A 21,172-nucleotide genomic window follows, 5' to 3' on the forward strand; every position below is an offset into this window, starting at 1 on the left:
GCAAAATCCATCACCTTTCCACTGTCAAACAGCTCTTGCTGTCAACAAGTTCTTCCTGATGTTTAGTCTCCTTTCTTGCAATTTGAATCCGTTTGTTCAGGTCCTACGCTCTGTGTGAAATGACACTCAGAATTCAGGAAAACCAGTGATTTTATGAAACTTTGGTTCAGCCACAATGGGGATATTTCCTGAAAAATGCTTAAATAGTGAGAACATTCTTATTTAATCCGTCTTGGTGCTCTTGCTCTCTCTAATACTGGTTCGGATTTCTTGTTTTCTCCTGATGCCAGCAAACTAGTGAGTGTGATGGATCACAATGATGCATGGCCAGTTAGATTTATCTGTGTGATGATGTGCCTGAGAGAACAATTCCCATATTAGCTGGCTGGGTGATCTCAAAAAATAAGGAACCCCATCAATGAATGCAATTCAGTTTTGGCTACATGATTACACCATGGATAGCAAAGGAAGCCAGTTGAAAAAGAGACCGAGAGGAGAAAATATAATTGAATCAACAAAACATTTTCACAGTCACTGCCAAAATAATGACAAAAGAGGCAAGCACTTTTCAACATTGCAATAATATTCCTTAAAAAGAAGAGGTTGTGAGTCATTTTGTCTCAACAACTCATAATAAATATACTTTAGAAAAGCTGCAACTCAGATATTTTCAGCAACATTTTCCATCTTGATAGGCGGCTATGCAGACAGCCCCAAAAAGAAACTGTTTATTATTTGTTTTAATATATACTAGAAATACATAATTATCTCACAATATATTATCATTCTTAGAAGTCAATAATGAACCTTACTCATTGCGGTATGCAAAATAGTGGGCATTTGATTTGCTTTTCAGTGCAATTCTATCCATGTTTGCTATGATGTAAGTTCCACTAGTAATCATGTTTAAGATTGGACAAGGTTGCATCTTACTAAGTTACACTTAGAGTAAACTCATTGAAATCCCTGCCTTGTTCATTGATTCTAGTGGATCATCTCTGCATATGACTTAGCTGGATATATCCCATAGCCTGTACATAGTTGTTTTAAAGACGATATCCTGGAAAGGTCATTGAGGAGCAATGATGTGTGAGGAACAGTTGCCAGGAAACTGGAACACACGTGATACATAGGGGTGCAGCGTTCATTCAGAACTTCCACTGACACCTTGTCTGAATTTACTGGAAACCCTATTCAGTTATAGTTGTATCTAGGGCATACAGCCCAATTTGATAATGTTTACTGTATTTGGAATGCAAGCCCCACTGCTTTCAGTTGGGTAAAAAAAAGGTAAAGGTAAAGGACCCCTGACAGTTAAATCCAGTTGCGAATGACTCTGGGGTTGTCATCTTGCTTTACTGGCCGAGGGAGCCGATGTTTGTCTGCAGACAGTTTTTCCGGGTCATGTGGCCAGCAGGACTAAGCCGCTTCTGACAAAACCAGAGCAGCGCACAGAAACACCATTTACCTTCCCGCTGGAGCGGTACCTATTTATCTACTTGCACTTTGATGTGTTTTTGAACGGCTAGGTTGACAGGAGCTGGGACCGAACAACAGGAGCTCACCCCATTGTGGGGATTCAAACCACCAACCTTCTGATCGACAAGCCCTAGGCTCAGTGGTTTAGACCACAGCGCCACCTGCGTATACTACTAGATTAATGCACATTATTTATCTAGTCCCTACTCTACCCCTTCCTGTTTAGGCTTTTTGGGTTTATTTGCTTAGATTACAACCCAAGATTGTATTGTGTAGACTTGGAATTATTTTAAGCACACTAAGTGGTAATAAACCCCATTGCAAGTCAGGTGCCATAGGCCATCCCCAAACCCTGTGAAGGGCAAGGGCAAATAACCAGAACACAACACGGTGAAACAGACCAGAACTTTATTGACTGTAGAAAAGTAAGCAGAGTTGGTGTGGCACTGAGATAAGGCTCTGTTTGGTCAACAGACTGATCATGGGTATGCGATGAAGAGGGTGAATCAGTGTAAAAGAAATTTCCTCCTCATTTCAGTGATGGAAACCTTACTGTCAGCTGACTAGCTTTGTTTGATACAACCCTCAGTGGTTAATTTTGAAAGAGGGGTGTTGGGCCTTCTTCCTCCATGTAGCAAGCATCTTCTTCCTCAGATACTCTGCATTTTAATCCAGATGTTCATATATGTGCTACATGATGCACTTTTTGTTATTATTTTGCATGTTCTGGAGCATGTTCAGGTTTCAAACTTGAGCTCACATCTCATGACACTCAGTCATGGCTCCATTTAAGCCCTGAAACTTTGTTGTTGTTTTTTTTGTCATTTAAATGCAGTATGTCAACAGTATATCTATTTTCCCCACACAGCTGCTGTATCAAGAATGGGCACGATATGGATCGTTTTACAAGTTTCAGCCTATTGATCTTGTAAGGTAATTAATTGCGCAGCAACAGCTTCTTGGCAAAATTGTTCCTTCTTTGGCAAAACTGGCAAAGTTGCACTGATTTGCACTAGGGGAAGATTCCGGTCTGTGGGGCCTTTCATCGGGCAGTTAGCCTCTCCCTTTCCATTATACTAAATCACAGATTTTATTGCAGAAGATTTAATGAAAGGTGATGTACCTTTCCAAAATGCATCTCCTCTTTCTGTTTAGGAAAATATTTACCATCCAGTACATTAACTGCTCAAGGGATGCGGGTGGCGCTGTGAGTAAAAGCCTCAGCGCCTAGGGCTTGCCGATCGAAAGGTCGGCGGTTCGAATCCCCGCGGCGGGGTGCGCTCCCGTTGCTCGGTCCCAGCGCCTGCCAACCTAGCAGTTCGAAAGCACCCCCAGGTGCAAGTAGATAAATAGGGACCACTTACTGGCGGGAAGGTAAACGGCGTTTCCGTGTGCTGCGCTGGCTCGCCAGATGCAGCTTTGTCACGCTGGCCACGTGACCCGGAAGTGTCTCCGGACAGCGCTGGCCCCTGGCCTCTTAAGTGAGATGGGCGCACAACCCCAGAGTCTGTCAAGACTGGCCCGTATGGGCAGGGGTACCTTTACCTTTACCTTTTACATTAACTGCTCAGTTCCATACCATCCCACGTTCCTCAGATGAAAATAGGGACATTTCTCATTTCCTTGCAACTGACCCTCCTCAACCTCCCATCTTTTGTGACCCTGTCATTCCCACCACCACTATATCAATGGGACCAGCACACACGTCCTCCACTGTCCTGAGAAAACCCCTTAATCCTGATTTGATTTGATTCTTTGGTAGATTGAAAAACGCACATCAATAAATAAATTTTAGAAAGGGGGAAGATTAGACGCAGATGCACAAAGCATTTTTTTTAAAAAAATCAAGACTCCTTGTGCTGTGCTCCCCCTTTCTTCCTGCCCAGGAAGAAGAGCCAGTGTGGAAGAGCAGTGGACTCGTAATCAGGTGAACCGGGTTCGATTCCCCACTCCTCCACATGCAGCTGCTGGGTGACCTTGGGCTAGTCACACTTCTCTGAAGTCTCTCAGCCCCACTCACCTCACAGAGTGTTTGTTGTGGGGAAGGAAGGGAAAGGAGAACGTTAGCCGCTTTGAGACTCCTTAGGGTAGTGATAAAGCGGGATATCAAATCCAAACTCTTCTTCTTCAGGGCAGCCCTGTCCTCTGCCTGCCCCTAAGAGCCAGCCCATCACACAAGACTGGGCCTTAGAAGCCATAGCCTCTCCTTCTCCTCACCTGCTCTCCAATAGCTGCTTGCTACGAGCTGCCCAAGAGCTGCGACCAGCAGCAGCAGCCATGGAGAGGCAACAGGATGTTCTCTCACAGCCGCCACAGCCATCATCATCATTCAAGATAAGTGCAGGCTCATCCTCCTCCTTGAGCTCAGCAGCAGCAACAACACTGGTGGGGCAAATAGGGATATTCCAGGATTAAATCAGAAACCAGGGCTGTTGTAATTTCTGGGCTGTCCCTGGAGGGTATGCAGTTCATGTTGAACTCAGGTGCCAGCCTTGCGTAAGCCAGTTCATGGAGTGTGAGCCTTCGGCATGCAACACCATTCTTGTGGAATGCCAAACAAGCAATTGCTCTTCGTGCAACCATCATCATGTTTAAATAGTGTGTCAAAAGAACTTCCATTAATTCAAATGTTTGGTTATATAACCTAGAATTGCATAACCTTTTCAAAAACTGTGGGCCACAGTCCATATGGGCAGTGAACAGGGCCAAAGGCAAACGTGGAAGAGGCAGCCCCCACACCAGCCACAAACATCCATACACCCCACCTTCATACTCATCCATCCCCCCTGCCCTATTCACACACACAGCCCATGTTCCCCTTTCTCAGCGCTGAGCAGGGAAATGCAGGGAATGGCCAATGGAGGAAAAGAGCAATCTCTCGTTCCATCAGCAGTTCACTTCCGTGCTGGAGGATAATCCAGCCTAGCTATCAAGTTGTTGAGACTGAGAGTGTAGCCTAGAACATCATTCAGTGGTGCATCGTGCAGGAAGCAGAGCATCAGCAAACAGGTCAGTGTGGAAAGGGTTCCCTGCAAATAGGAAGTTTGAAAACCACAAAGCGGAGGCATGCATCCGTAAGGGAGCACCCAAGCGGAGTGAAGTTATGAGACAGAATTCGGATTCTTCCTCCTGTGCTCCAAAACTGCTCCTGCCAGAGCTTTTTGGTTACCTTTTGCCAGGTGATGCAACAGATATGACTTCTGCTTGCCATTCTGTTGTGTAAGAGAGATAAGTAGCTGCACATCATATGACTCACGGTTGCATGAATGTGGGAGATTTAGAGAGAGAGGCTGGGATGCAAGAAACCAAATAGGCATCCCAGATAAGTGACTCAGCAACATTTAGTATATTTTGTTTATCTTGCCCCTTTCTGTCCTAAAGGCATTTCAAATTCTTTCCAGTCTATGTCACACGTCAAAATGCTGTTCCAGATAGCCCAGGCATGTAAAATGCACCCCCCCCCCACTTTTTATCCCTCAACTCCTTCTTTATTTACATCTGGGTTACCATTCCAGTCCATCAACCCTTTCACCACTTTGCTCAACACCTCTAGGAAACTCCCCGGCAGAGTGTGCGGTCTAACCCTCTAATTGTCTCCAGCAATTACTATCCAATGGCATACTGCCTCCAACCTTGGATGTTAAATTTGGCTATCTTGATTTGCGTGTTCAGACCCAGAAACCTCCCCCCTAAATAAATTCACACAAGACTCAAGTTTTGGTTTTGGTTTTCGGCTTAATTTAGGCCACAACTTTATTGATTACAGAAAGTGACTGGTTGCATAGGCTCTGGTTCTACTAGCTCCCTGCCATTGCAGGTAGTGCTGACCCAGAGCTCTATCATAGGTCAGCCAAGGGTGAACACCTGAATAAGCAGAAAGCTGGGAACCGGCTAACTCCACCACCCAAATGTCCCCCTGGACTCAGGCACGGGCACAACCCCCTCTCAGGGGTTGACCAAACCATCAAGTCCCTGGATTCCTTTAACGGAATACCCTTCACATAGGGATGGCGAGAGCATTCTCCCACCTGAACCAGAGCCTATCCGCAACCTTACAAGTTGCAACGATTTGCTACGTGGCAGGCGAAACCCAAATGGCACCAGCCAATCAGCCAAGTGGGGAAAATTCCTGCCATGCCCCTGTCTCAACGACAGACGACACACGATGGCATAGCAAGGTCAAGCGCACAAGCCCTAAATACAGGGAGAGGTGGTCAGGTGTTCTGATGCATGAGCCGAAAGAGGAAGCTCTGGGTCAGGTGCATGGGTATAAATAGGTCCCTCGAACCGTTTGGACTGCGCCCCATTGGCCAGATTGCACCCAGCTTCGAGGGACCTACCAATGGGGTGTTGTGGCTGACCAATGTACCCACCCACAACTCAGGGTGTCGGTTGTCCAGGTCTCACCACAATACGTGCCCTCTTTAAGGGAGGGCCCGATTAACAGGCATTGTTAGACATCTCCATGAATTTGCCCAATCCTCTTTTAAATCCAGCTACACCGCAAGAAAGCAAATTTCCTAAATTAATTATTGGTTGTATGAAGAAGCATTTCCCTTTGGTTTTCCTGAATCTATGGCCTATCACCTTAATTAGGTGACACTGAGTTCTAATGTTATGGGGAAACAAGAGCATTTCGCTCTGTATATCTTTGTAACTTTAATGCACACTGTGCCCGACTCAATTCCAATGGGTCATACATAGGAGAATTTATTGTGGATTGAGCCTTAATTAACTCTCGGTAAGTATTTATACCTACTTAAAAAACCCCACTTCTGACAGGATTGGGGTGTTAAAATGCCCTTTGCTCTGCAAGTAAACTCAGCGGACTGTACTTTTGAATATATATAAGTAGGATTTTGCTGCTGATCTCCTAAAGATCTTTCCATGTTCTGTACATCTTTTTTCTGTCTCTCTGGCAAATCATCTTAAATATTAATTTAAATTCTAGACAACATTGCTTGGGCTCAGAAGAGGCAGGTGCCTCCAAAATACCTTGGAACTCTTGATTTAGAAACAAAACTAATTGAAATTTATGCTCTGAATGACACCTTTTGACATCTTTGCTCTTTCCCCTTCTGAGACTTCCTCAAAGTCCAATTTTATTCGCTTTAAAAAAAATACCAGATGTACACATCTACAGGGAAAAAGAAGTCGTTGAGCGTACAAGGCACAATGATCGGAATCACGCAAATGAAAAAGAATGTCTAATCCTCAGCTATAAAAAAGAAAAGAGAAAAAAAGGATGTATTGGTTCCTATTGAGCTCACTCTTACAGTTTTATAAAGATCTCTTTAGTTCTAACTTTGTGATACAGGAGGAATAGAAATAAGAGACAATTAATGTCTAATACATTGCAAATGAGCTGAAAATTGCTAGGGTTTAAATGCCATCCATCGTTTCTCGAGAGTAAGCATGAACTATCTAGATGATTAGCAACTAGATGCACTTGTCACTTTTTATGGCTTTATCTGTCCTCTCTCACTTTCTCTCTTTCCCTGTCTGCTTCTCCATTCATGCTCATCGCTCATTCTATTGTCTAATGCAGATTTTAAGCCTTTATTATCTGTCTGTTCTGGTTAATCTTGTATGACTAAGCGATACGTTGACAACATAACAATGTTAACAATTATGATGCTGTGTTTAATAATACATAAACATGTCCTATTTTTCCCCTCCTAAATATTTAAAGGAACTTGATTGTTTCAAACTTCTGTGTCTATAAATTTACTGCTCACTGAACAGCTGAATGTAACCTTTCCGGCAAACTCTCAGAGAAGATACTTGGCAATTACACCAGGAAAAGAGATGTTAGTCTGAGAATTAAGTCGGTAGGTCACTCATGAGAGGGTAGTGCTGGAGTAGATTTCCTTTATTGATTTAATATCTAGATGTCTACCCTGCCTTAATCAAGACCACTCAAGTATAGAACCTTTTGGGTTTGGTGCAGAGGCTAAGGAGATACTACTAGAAGAGGGGCAATTCCATGGTGTAGTGATTGTGTAGCCCAGTGCATGATATTGTCAGGAGTTCGGCCTACACTCGAGTAGGACCCTGGCAGAGACACATGCCCAACTGGCATGTTCCCTCCCTCCTGGTCGATTGTTCGGGAGCTTCATAAGCTTTCTTCAGCCCGAACATCACAGCGACCGATGCCAACCAACACCGGCACACTTAGGGATCCGTAGAGTCTTCGCAGCTTGTGTAACATTTTGGCTAATCTACTTTATTTACATATAAACACACACAGAGCACTGCAACATGGCTCCCTCTCTCTCTCTAGCGTCAGACAGCAAAGAGAAAAAGAACAAAGGACAATAGTCCCACTTCATGGAATACAGTTACACAAACATCCTGCCTCTGTCACTTCCCACTCTGTGGAGTCAAAACATATACCGTCATGTGAAAGACAAAAATCCCATGACTGCAATCAGGGAGCAGGAATTCTAAGATGGTAGATGAGTCCATAGCAAAAAGGAAGTTCACTTTCTTTTCATATCTTGCACATCAAAGCACTTTTACTTATCTGTTTTACAATGGGTGGTTAACTGCACTGTTGGTAAAATCCATTGATACTGTTGAGGAAACCCTAGAAGAACTGTTACTAATCTTTTGAAATTTACATTATGTTTTCTTTCTTTAGAAAGTATTTTGGAGAAAAAATCGGAATGTATTTTGCCTGGCTGGGCTTATACACAGAGTTTCTTATTCCATCTTCGGTAGTTGGAATCATTGTCTTCCTGTACGGATGCTTAACCATTGAAAGTGACGTTCCTAGGTAAGATTGCACATCCACAATGTGGTTTGATATCTAAGATGATGCTCAGGTGCATTGTCGATGACTTTGTGCTGAAAGGCATCCATTTACAGAGCTGGTAAGCTGAAAAAGAATGAGGATGAGATTTTTTACTCCTCCAGTTTCTTTTAAATGCTTGTCTGTCCTCCATTCGTTAAAAGTACATTGCCCTGCTTGCTACCATTGCAGTGTCCTGCCATACAGCACCTTTCATTAGTATGTTTTTGTTTTTGTTTTTGTTGTTGTTGTTTAGTCGTTTAGTCATGTCCGACTCTTCGTGACCCCCTGGACCAGAGCACGCCAGGCACTCCTGTCTTCCACTGCCTCCCACAGTTTGGTCAAACTCATGCTGGTAGCTTCGACAACACAGTCCAACCATCTCGTCCTCTGTCGTCCCCTTCTCCTTGTGCCCTCCATCTTTCCCAACATCAGGGTCTTTTCCAGGGAGTCTTCTCTGCTCATGAGGTGGCCAAAGTCTTGGAGCCTCAGCTTCAGAATCTGTCCTTCCAGTGAGCACTCAGGGCTGATTTCCTTAAGAATGGATGCGTTTGATCTTCTTGCAGTCCATGGGACTCTCAAGAGTCTCCTCCAGCACCATAATTCAAAAGCATCAATTCTTCGGCGATCAGCCTTCTTTATGGTCCAGCTCTCACTTCCATACATCACTACTGGGAAAACCATAGCTTTAACTATTTCTGTTCTGGCATTCTCAAATATATCTCCATCCTCTGCCTTCCCCCCCCCCCTTACTCCCCTGTCCTCATATGCCTAATCACTGAGGGCCAAACTTCCAATTATCTTCAGTCATGTGTAGTGGTTTGCTTCAACATTGACTTCTCCCTCTCCACCCCAGCAAATGCAGCCATATCAGCTGCAATCAATAGTGGAAGATCAGGGATTGGTGCTTTTAACCCATCAGAGAAAATGTATACATAAGTTGGTGCCATGCCCCTTAGATTGCAAATATGAAGGTAGGATTTGTGACTCTTTATGTCACAAATAATGGGGCACGGGTGGCGCTGTGGTCTAAACCACAGAGCCTAGGGCTTGCCAATCAGAAGGTTGGTGGTTCAAATCCCCGCAATGGGGTGAGCGCCTGTTACTTGGTCCCTGCTCCTGCCAACCTATCAGTTCGAAAGAACGTCAAAGCGCAAGTAGATAAATAGGTACCGCTCTGGCGGGAAGGTAAACGGCGTTTCCGTGCACTGCTCTGGTTTGCCAGAAGCGGCTTAGTCATGCTGTACACTGGCTCCCTTGGCCAATAAAACGAGATGAGCGCCGCAACCCCAGAGTTGTCCATGACTGGACCTAACGGTCAGGGGTCCCTTTACCTTTACTTATGTCACAAATAAAGACACGGGTGGTGCTGTGGTCTAAACCACAGAGCCTAGGGCTTGCCAATCAGAAGGTCAGCAGTTTGAATCCCTGCAACAGGGTGCGCTCCCATTGTTCGGTCCCAGCTCCTGCAATTCGAAAGCATACCCGTGCAAGTAGATAAATAGGTACTGTTCCGGCTGGAAGGTAAACGGCGTTTCCGTGCGCTGCTCTGGTCCGCCAGAAGCGGCTTAGTCATGCTGGCCACATGACCCGGAAGCTGTGTGGACAAATGCCAGCTCCCTCGGCCTATAGAGCGAGATGTGCGCGCAATCCCAGAGTCGTCTGCGACTGAACCTAATGGTCTGGGGTACATTTACCTTTACTTTATGTTCTGTGACCAATGCCTAGCTACTGTAAGCAAAATGATTATGATCACAAATATTACTATTAAATAAATATTGTAGTGATTTTGCATTCTTGGTTAAAGACAAGCAAACATATTAGAAGCTGTGCATTTTCCCAGTTATACTATAAATGTGATTTCTGTTCTGTCCATTAACTCCGTATTATACATTCTGAAACTGTGCTATCATTGGGCGAGGTGTACTGAAAGTAACATTACTGTGCGTACAAAAAAGGTCCCGCCTTTCCAACAAGAATGTAATTTCTTTGTCCTACAAAAATACTCTCTTATAATATCTAAAGTGGTGGAGTTTATGGCAAAACTGTATCTGTAGCACCCTCTGCTGTCTTTTTGCCATAAGAATGTGATTTTTGTATTTTAAAAGAGGGGTGATGAACTTTGGCCCTCCAGGTGTGGCCAAACTAGGTATATTGAGAGTTGTCATTCAAGAGTATTTGCAAGTCCAAGGCTTCCCCACCCTGTTTTAAAAGGTTCAATGCTAATTTTACATTTTAAGGAGAAACCTGCTTTTATGTTCACTGTATTTCAGCTGCTTACGCTATGTCAGTCTCTTTGTATTTTGCTGAGCTCCTTGTAAGTCCTGCTCAGAGAAATTGAATATCACTGGTAGATTTGCGATAGCTCAGAATGCAAAGGTCATATGTTTCCATGGGTGCAAATGGCTCCTTGGTGCAGGATGTTCTGAGCAGGAAAAACCGTTCAGAGAAAGGGCTGAGGATATTTGTGAAAAGAAGCAATAGATACTAAGTTTGAGGTGGCAAATATGACAATCGGCTGAGAGGAAGTGGAGAAACAGAGAGGGCTTGCCAGATTTTGGAGGCTTTGTAAAGGAACAGCATCTCTTTCTCTGGGATTAAGCTGTGCCTTCACCTAGGTCTACCCTTTTATATTTGCAAATAAACTCCAATATTCTTGAAATATCAAAATGACCTCCTTCCAATGGAAGCTGAACCTAGGTAAGCATTCCACCTAGAACACATCACTCAGAGGCGTAAGGTGTGCATAACAGTCCTATTATGGCCAAAGTGAGTGTTCATTAGAGACCAAAGAGTGGGAAGAAATAAATGATAGACAAAGGAAAAGTGCTTAGCCCTTCCCCTGCGCATCGCTTCTTCTTCACACTACTGTGTGTTCGTCTGTTTTTCTTCCACCTGCAGCAACCACTTGGATGGGAGAAATGGCTGCGGAGGGGGAGGAGAGGGCAAGGAAAATGGTGAGCAGGAAAAGGCTCAAGCCACCTTCTCCTGCGTATTTCTTGGTGCCACTAAATAGCACCCTCCTCCTAGCATTTTGTCAAGTTCCCACACCTAGAGGAGGATGCTATTTCAATTTCATTTGGCATTAAGCCCGAAGAAATGCTTCTTAGTGGTTCTTAGTGATTTTTTAAAATTTTTATTGCCTTTCTGGAGCCATTTTTCATTCTCTTTTTGTAATTAAATTGTATTGATTGATTCTGCAAAGAAGTGGCTGAGATCTTAATTATCTTTTGTTCCTACTGCCGTTTGTCGTCGTTTTCATTTGTAAGTCACTACGAATATTTTTTTTAAGTAGAAACATGGCCTGCAGATATTTCAAATGGATAAATAAGAAGGAAAACAACCAATGAATTTAAATAAATACTCCCTTCTCTTAGCCACCATCTGGATGTCTGACCTTCTGTTCTCACTGAATCAAAGTCTGTGACTGTTCCATAGCAGAAAGCAACTTCCTTCACAGATTACATGTTTGTGTGGCAAGTCCCCTCCCCCCATGTGAAATGAAAACACTTGACACATTATTTAAGGTTAATGGGCGTAAAAGGCCACAACTTTATTGATTACAGGAATTAGAAGGTATTGGCCTTAGGCATTGGCTCCTATCGACTACCCGGCATGGAGACTGGGAAGGGTTATCCACCAGCCGTGGGAATCCTGTTGAAGTACGCCAACTAGGATCCCACGGGTGTCACCGCTCGGGGGCGTGCCGGAGGCCCTCACCTCCCTAGGTTTTGGACAAGGCAACGCCCCCCGGAGTCCTCTACCGGACTACCCTTTTCCTTGGGGAAAGGTGATGGTGCTTCCTTCCCCCTCGTTTGCATAACAATTACCCCTGCCAATGCCTAACCGCCAATACCGAGGAAGTTGTGACGTTTGCTGCGAGGTAGGTGAAAAACCAAGTGGCTGGAAATGCGCCAAGTTGGAAAAATTCCTACCAGGCCTCTTGCGGCGACCAACCAGAGTCCATAGCGAGGTCAGAGCTAGCTAAGCCTGAAGGGTGGGATGGAAAACCGGCCAGCTGGAACGGGGCAAAGAGGGCGGTCCCCGGGCGTGCCTGGCCTTAAATGGGCTAGGCCACGCCTCCAGAGCCCGCCAATTGGCAGGCAGGGTCGCGGGCACACCCAGGGATTCCCTCGTTCTCGCGGGGGCTAAAGGCCCGCAACCCCACCTCCTCCCAAGCTCGGAAGTGGCTTTTTCTGACCTTTTGGATTTTGCTCTTCATAGCAAGGAGATGTGCGACCAACGTAATGCCTTTACCATGTGCCCTCTGTGTGACAAGACATGTGACTACTGGAACCTTAGTAGTGCTTGTGGCACAGCACGCGCCAGCCACTTATTTGACAACCCTGCCACCGTCTTTTTCTCCGTTTTCATGGCACTTTGGGGTAAGTCTTGCTTTGAATGTTATATGCCTCAGTTAGATAGGGCAACATTCATAAGATGATGCTCAATGATGGGTTCCTTCCAGGTTTACAGAACACCACAAAAGTATTACCAGTAAGGAAACCAGTGCCTATTGGTAGGTTAAGAGGCAAACATGTAAAGGGGTTATTTGGTGTTTTAACCGGTATGGGGAAATTATAGAATCATAGAATTGTAGACTTGATTAGATTTGTTATTGATGCAGTCTTGGTTAGGTTTATTGGGTTGCACTAGCAGAGGTGCGGGAACTGTTATTAGAATTCCCCGCTCAATTAGCCCCAACAAGAAAAGCATATTAGCCTTGATGCCAGATTTTCTTAAGCAGTCCAAGCTCTGAAAGAAAATCTTCATTAGTTTGGGCATTAACGAGACAATAGTCTCGGAGGTAGCCATACAAATCTGCAAATCTTTTTCGCTCTGCCCTATCAGTTCCTTTGGCTGTGGACTGATCCTCTTGCTTAGGGGTAGAGCTTGTGTTGAACTGCATGTTGTTATGATCCACGTGTGTTATACAGTGGTACCTCGGGTTACATACTCTTCAGGTTACAGACTCTGCTAACCCAGAAATAGTTCCTCAGGTTAAGAACTTTGCTTCAGGATGAGAACAGAAATCACGCGGCAGCAGCAGGAGGCCCCATTAGCTAAAGTGGTGCTTCAGGTTAAGAACAGTTTCAGGTTAAGAACGGACCTCCGGAACGAATTAAGTACGTAACTAGAGGTACCACTGTATATGAATTTTCACATGCTAGTGCTGGATCAAGAGACCAGTTACCCAGCTGTTCTTGGCACTGGCGGAGGAAGAGGCGTGCGGGCGGAGCGCACAGCCCCCCGGCAGCATGATCCCGGCGGGGTGCCATTGCAGCTGCTCCCCTGCCCGTGCTGGGCGCCACACCCCTACGGGTGGCACACCACGCCCCCAGGGCACGCGCCACAGCCCCAGGATGCATGCCAGCCCTGCCCCCACCTGCTCTCCACCCCCCGGTGCCAGAGCATGAAGCTCCACCACTGGTTCTTGGTTGGAGGAGATTTGCCAACCTTCTCTTTGTTGGTTATGGTCATTAATGCTCCTTAAGGATGCAAGATTCAGTGACTCTTGGGAAGGGCCAGTGGGGTTAGCCCTAAGGGAATCTTCAGTAGCTATATGGCTAGTTACCACTCGATGGCAGCAGTCTAGGTTGGTCTTTTGTAGGAGAGGCGGGGCTGTTTCTTTATTGCTCTGCTTCCTCTCCTGGGCTCTAGTTAGCACCATGGTGGATTTATTGCACGTTCATAGAATTGTAGAGTTGGAAGGGCCTCCAAGGCCAACCCTCTGCAATGCAATGAAAGCATCCATGGCAGTTGGCCACCCAACCTCTGCTTAAAAACCTTCAAGGAAGGAGAGTCCACCACCTTCCTAGGCAGTCCGTTCTACTCTTGAACAGCTGCTACTGTCAGAAGGTTCTTCCTGGAATCTCCTTTCTTCCACTTTACAGGATCCAGCTGTGTGGCTGAACTTGGTTTCCATGCATCTGTGCACAGGGATGTACATGGAAGCATGGAAGCTCACACTGAGTTCTATAAGGCAAAGTAAATCACACAGTGGGAAGGACCAGAACTGCTTCTCACACCCTGGGCCCTGGGGTCACTAGGCTCAGTGGGCAAGTTCATTCCTCAGTCCCAGTGGTGTTCTGGTGGTTGCTGTTCCCTCCTGTTATGTTGGGCTCCCACTGGTGGGTGGGTGGGCACCGATGATGGACAGGGGCATTTATTTATTTATTCATTTATTACCTACTCTTCATCCTAAGGTCTTGGGTGAGGGAACAACAATTTAAAACACAGCATTAAAAACAGTTTTAAAAAGTACAGAAAATGCAATCAAAGAAAATAGGGTGGATCCTGAAAATACAGACTTTCAAGTGTCAAGCACAAGGGTAAAGAGGAGCATCTTCATCATAATAGAGTTCCTGCACGGGCTCTATGATTTTTCCAGGGGTCTTTGCAAAATAAACCACCCAGACATAACTTGTCATAGCGATACTATTTGCTAGTAGAGTGTGATAGCATAGCTATAGCCCATTTAAAAAAATACAATTGTTCAGTTTCTCCTATACCCATCCAAATCAGACTGGCAAAATGAATTAAGAGAGTATGTTGAATTAGTGAGAATATCAGCAAGGCTATGAGACGTTACAGATGAAAAATTTACCAGAGTGGGGGATATTTACAGAGTTTATGTAAAAGACCGTTGTCAAAATATTAATTCCTTCGGCAGGCCTTTATTGAGTTTCTGCAAGTAATCGATCAACTTTATAAATTTAAAGTAATTAGAATAACGAGGAGAAAATAAAGCCAAGTGTGTAATTAAGGTATTCGGTTTGGGAACATAATGGGAGGATCGGGGGTCATTTCAAATTCATTACGAAATGATGTACAAAACAAGTATCAATTAAGGAATGAACGTTTGTTTATTTTTATTATGCCTTTAACACCTGTTTAATATTTTGTTATATAGTTTTAAAAACAAAAACAAAAAACCATGTTATATGTGGACTATGATATAGACATTTTCAGATATTTGGGCATTGGATATTGCACATGTGTAGCCAGTGGAAATGGTGAAGGACTGTTCTACCTGCTGTCACCCTGGTGAGGTGGGTGCAGACCCACAACCGTGCAAGTGAATAGTCCTGGTCTGCTTTTCTCTAGTTATCAGCCCTGACATTTTAGAAAGACTCCTTTGACTGCAATAAGGCCAATAGGTTATCATTCATGATGACCGTACAGACTAATATTCAGTAATTTGAAGTTGGATTATGATAAATGCTACCCAAATTATTAATGTTAGGGTTTCAAGACTGAATGAGATCTGGTGTTCTATTGGAGGTATCGGAAAATATAACCTCTGGAAAGCGTGTTGTAAATTTTCTTTCAGTGTTAGAATTTTAACAGGTTTGGCAACAGGTTCAAGTCAAGCAAAAAGTAGTGCTTCGTTTCAGAGAAGTTCCCTGTGCTGCTGATTATACTCTATCTATTCTAGGCGTCATTCTAGACTGCTCAGGCTCTGATTTGCTGTATAGCTATATTAGGAGGGTTTGAATATTCAGCATACTGGTAATCAGAATAATCAATTTTGACTCTAAAGCCCTCTTCTGATTAAAATTGGATTTTCTTTCTCAGCCACCATGTTCCTTGAAAACTGGAAGCGTTTGCAGATGAGACTAAGTTATTTCTGGGACCTAACTGGCTTGGAGGAGGAAGAAGTAAGGGTTTTTTATTATTACTTTTTTAAGTAGTCCAAATAGTTTCCAATAAAAAAATACATCAGGTGGAGACTTGCTATTATAAATCCATAGGGTGTGGCTGGATATGACATTGGGACAAAAAGAGGTTCAATCTAAAGTAAAATAAAATAAAGGTAAAGGACCCTTGGACAGTTAAGTCCAGCCAAAGGCAACTATGGGGTGTGGCGCTCTTCTCGCTTCAGGCTGAGGGAGTCGGTGTTTGTCCACAGACAGCTTTCCAAGTCATGTGGCCAGCATGACTAAACCACTTCTGGCGCAACGGGACACCGTGACGGAAACCAGAGCAGCGCACAGAAACACCATTTACCTTCCCGCTGCAGCGGTACCTATTTATCTACTTGCACTGGCATGCTTTTGAACTGCTAGGTTGGAAGGAGCTGGGACAGAGCAATGGGAGCTCACCCCATTGCGGGGATTCGAACCACCGACCTTCTGATCAGCAAGCCCAAGAGACTCTGTGGTTTAGACTACAGTGCCCCCTGTGTTTACCTTACCTCAGCCTAGAATGAGATGATTGCTGTCACGGGAACAGAGAGGTATAGTAAGAGTGGATACTGGGATATATTCAGTACCAAATAAAGCCGGGTTTGGTGGGAACCATCCAGCCATGCGTTTGTTTAGTAATATAATATTAATAGCAAGCATAACATGGCACTGAGATTTTAAGTTTTCTTTAAACAACTTCTGTTTCTGTTATATGCTCTTGGTGGAAAATTGTTTCATAGGAAAAAGAGATAAATCGCTCAAGCCCTTTCAGCTTAGTTTATCTTTGGACTATAGTAACTCTGTCTAGAATAATATTTGGAGGAAACTTCCCTTTTCTGTTGCTGAGCCCAGTTATCATGCAATGAAAATCTTAATGTTTTCTTGTATCCGTCCCAGGTTTATCACTGACCTCTATTCCCTTATTCTACCTTTCCAATATGCTTTTTAAAGAAGGGTTAACATGATTTGCAGCCTTCTAGATTTCAACCCTTTTCCCCCTTTGTTTCTAGTAGCTACATGTCAGAATGAGAGGTGGACAATGTAGATGAATTCTAAGATTCTGCAGATGTTGAGTGGGGAGAGAGAGAGGGGAAGTCAGAAAGTTAATAAATGATAAAAATGTGAAGGTTAAAAGGATAGGAAAGATGGTTAGCCTTAATCACAAAATTAGAAAGATTACTGGAAAGAAGAAATGAAATAACTTGAGATTGACACAGGGCAACTGAGATGCATGAGAAAATGAAGGGAATCAGAACTGAACATTAGAGCAGGGATAAAAAGACTCCTGCATTAGCTCTGTTTCTGTCTTGGATCTTAGTCGTTGATGGAATTCAGTATTTTATTTTTGCTGTGTGTTTAAATTACTGGATTTCCACCAGTTCAGAACCCAGTATAATTATGATCGTTGTTTAAGATAGGAAAGGCTGTTTGATGTGGGAAAATTCTCCAGTCTCCAGACCAGGGTTGAACCTTCAATCTATTCAACTGTTAGTTATATGTGGGGGGGAAAGTATATTGTTTCAAACAGAAAACATATCAATGGATGTCAGAACTGTTAAAAAACAAAACAGATATCCAAGTTATTTTAAAATTCCCATAGGTAACTTCCATATTGTAAACAGTATATTTGAGTCTATTCCTTGGTCACAGAAAAGTCCTATTGACGTCAACAAGGCATTTGCATAAGTACAAAATTCAGGATTTTGCTTTTTGTTTCCAAGATGGGAAGTCTCAGTTTTCATTTGGAGCAATTATTTGGTCTTTAGCTTGGCTCACATGGTTTTCAATAAGTGTCTGGCAGCTGGACTGGCTTCCTTCCAGCATTAGTGGATGTGTGTGATGTGGAGATTATATATATATATATATATATATATATATATATATATATATATATATATATTTTATTCTCCGTACATGGATATTTAGACTTCCTCAACACATCAGAGTCATTTACAATACAGTGGTGCCTCGCAAGACGAAATTAATTCGTTCCGCAAGTTTTTTCTTCTTGCGAGTTTTTCGTCTTGCGAAGCACGGTTTCCCATAGGAATGCATTGAAAATCAATCAATGTGTTCCTATGGAAAGCGCCTTCAGACCAGGTCCGGGGACAGTCTGTCCCCCGACCTCTTCTGAAGGCTGGGGGGGGGGGACAAGGGCTTTTCTTCCCACCGCCAGCCTTCAGAAGGCTGTTCTGAAGGCTGGCGGTGGGAAGAAAAGCCCTTCTCCCCACCTCCCACCCCGCAAGCTCCGGGGACAGGAGGGCTTTCCTCCCGACTGCCAGCATTTTAAAAGCCCCCGGGACAGCGGAGACTTCTCCGCTGTCCCGGGGGCTTTTAAAATGCTGGCGGGCGGCAGCGAAGCTTTCGCTGCCGCCCGCCAGCATTTTCAGATCGCCCCGGGACAGCAGAGAAGTCTCCGCCATCCCGGGGGCTGCCGCCCGCCAGCATTTTAAAAGCCCCCGGGACAGCGGAGACTTCTCCGCTGTCCCGGGAAGGCAGGCGGGGGGAGCAAAGACTTTTGCCCCCCGCCGGCCTTCAGAAGAGGTCCAGGACCTCTTCTGAAGGCCGGCGGAGATTTCCCTATGGGCTTTCTTCTTGCGAAGCAAGCCCATAGGGAAATTCGTTTTGCAAAGCACCTCCAAAACGGAAAACTCTTTCGTCTTGCGAGTTTTTCGTTTTGCGAGGCGTTCGTCTTGCGAGGCACCATTGTATTGTTCTAAGTCAAACCGCCTTCTCTCTCTTAAACAAAAATCTTAATTCCACTGGCTTTTGCACCGGTGTGACTCCAGTAATTTCAGCTAAACCACACTGGTGAAAATAAGTTCAGAATTAAACCCAAAGATCAGAAACTTGTAAGCTTAAAGCTGTCTTTGGGTGGTTTCCATTTGAGTTAAATCAAGAAAGGGGCACAAGGATCATTGCACTACCTCTGTCCCTTTCGCTGATCTCCCCAGACTTCAAAGTTGGAAATGTTCTCTGCTCACATATGTTTCAGAAACCTGATTCTCCAGGTTTTTAACACAAATGAGGAGACGCAATGAGCATTCTAGGTGACCAAAATGGTAGCAGGGCAAAGCTAGTGCATTCATCTGTACTCACCCCGCTTTCAAGTATCCTTAAAACAAAAAAAAATTTTCCTTCCAGTAGCACCTTAAAGACCAACTAAGTTAGTTCTTGGTATGAGCTTTCGTGTGCATGCACACTTCTTCAGATATCTACTTGCAAGGAAGTAGATAGGAAGGGAGAAAAAATTTTGTTTTGACTATGGCAGACCAACACGGCTACCTATCTGTAACTTCAAGTATCCTTATTACTCTATAGACCAGGGGTCAGCAAACTTTTTCAGCAGTGGGTCGGTCCACTGTCCCTCAGACCTTGTAGGGGACCGGACTATATTTTTTTTGGGGGGGGGAATGAATGAATTCCTATGCCCCACAAATAACCCAGAGATGCATTTTAAATAAAAGGGCACATTCTACTCATGTAAAAACATGCTGATTCCCAGACTGTCCAAGGGCCGGATTGCAAAGGTGATTGGGCCACATCCGGCCCCCGGGCCTTAGTTTGCCTACCCATGCTATAGATGAGCAACAGAAGAAGACTAAACTCTCTGGTTGTGACCAATAGACCAAAACGATACACACAAAGAGTAGGTTTCCTTTTTTTTTCCTGGCAGAATGCTCAGGTACGAGTGTCAGCCATTTGTTCAGGCCACATTTGCCTGTGCTGGGGAGTCTGAAAAGAAAAAGGTGGGGAAGGAGGAGTGACAAGGATATCTCCACATGCTCAGGCCACTGCTAACTGCTGGCCAGCTGGACCTGGCAGGGTCCAGGAGTGCTTCTTTTGCCCCATGCTGGGCTTGATTTTTTTTTAAAGGGAAGCTAGGGAAGCAAGAAGGGACATGGGTGGCGCTGTGGGTTAAACCACAGAGCCTAGGACTTGCCAATCAGAAGGTCAGCAGTTCGAATCCCTGCGACGGGGTGAGCTCCCATTGCCCGGTCCCTGCCCCTGCCAACCTAGCAGTTTGAAAGCACGTCAAAGTGCAAGTAGATAAATAGGTACCACTCCGGAGGGGAAGGTAAACAGCGTTTCTATACGCTGCTCTGGTTCGCCAGAAGCGGCTTAGTCATGCTGGCCACATGACCCGGAAGCTGTACGCCAGCTCCCTCGGCCAGTAAAGCGAGATGATCGCCGCAATCCCAGAGTCAGTCACGACTGGACCTAATGGTCAGGGGTCCCTTTACCTTTAGGGAAGCGAGGAAAGAGTTGGGGTATATTTGCAGACTCATGCCTCTGCCTCCCACCAGCTAGATGGAGTTGACGGCGAGTGCTTCCTTTGCCCCGTGGAAGGGTTTTTCTGAATGCCCCCATATAGAATGTGTGAGAGAGATTCAGAGGTGATTTGTCTGAGAGAGAACATGTATTTGTGATGTGGAAGCAGTGCTTTTTTCGGGGGACGGGACCCAGGGGTGAATATTTGTACTTTTGTCCATTTATTGTATTTATTTTTCCCGATTTGAACTATAAAATGATGGTTTTCTTGAGTCAAAATGAGAGTACCCCTAGGGGGGGGGAAGTACTGTGTGGGAGGGAGAGAGGGAGATCATTGTGTTCTCTGTGTGTGAGAGGAAAAGGGAGGTGTATTTTATTTTATAACATTTATATCCCACCTTTCCTTTAAAGAACTCGGTCTCCCCTCCCCTTTTTATTGTGAGGTAGGCTTAGGACAGGCTTCCCCAACCTCCGTCCTCCGAATGTGTTTGGCCTAAAACTCCCATGATCCCTAGCTAGCAGGACCAGTGGTCAGGGATGATGGGAATTGTTAAGTTCTGGGGAGACATAGCAGACGACACAGCGATTTCTCCAAAGCAGCTCTTTATTTGTAAGCTGGAACAGAACTGAACTGAAGGGCTCAGTCAGCCTGCTTAAATAGAGCTCCAGTACCTTGTTACTGTAACAACTTTCTAAAACTATCCAATCACTGAACGTCACTTTCGATCCTTCATTTGCATACAAACTATCCAATCACTGAACGTCACTTTCGATCCTTCATTTGCATAACTATCTACAGTATCCCCCTGCTGGCCCAGGGTGAGAACTTCAGTACATAACAGGAATTGTAGTCTCAAAACATCTGGAGGGCCGAGATTGGGGAAGCCTGGCTTAGGCTGAGAGATAGTGACTGGCCCAAGTTCACCCAGTGAACTTTACG

The 21,172-nt window shown here is 44.6% G+C and overlaps 1 protein-coding gene across 1 annotated transcript in view; it reads left to right on the forward strand.

The window, feature by feature from the left end:
• The window catches only part of ANO2 (anoctamin 2), a 131,506-nt gene that overhangs the window by 38,210 nt on the left and 72,124 nt on the right, over positions 1 to 21,172 (forward strand). The window contains exons 8-11 of the mRNA XM_053387705.1: positions 2,348 to 2,412; positions 8,123 to 8,257; positions 12,497 to 12,657; positions 15,851 to 15,933. Coding sequence (XP_053243680.1) covers positions 2,348 to 2,412; positions 8,123 to 8,257; positions 12,497 to 12,657; positions 15,851 to 15,933 — 444 coding nt within the window. The remainder of the gene's footprint in view (positions 1 to 2,347; positions 2,413 to 8,122; positions 8,258 to 12,496; positions 12,658 to 15,850; positions 15,934 to 21,172) is intronic.

This window comes from Podarcis raffonei, chromosome 5, assembly GCF_027172205.1.
Source record: "Podarcis raffonei isolate rPodRaf1 chromosome 5, rPodRaf1.pri, whole genome shotgun sequence".
Lineage (NCBI taxonomy): Eukaryota > Metazoa > Chordata > Lepidosauria > Squamata > Lacertidae > Podarcis > Podarcis raffonei.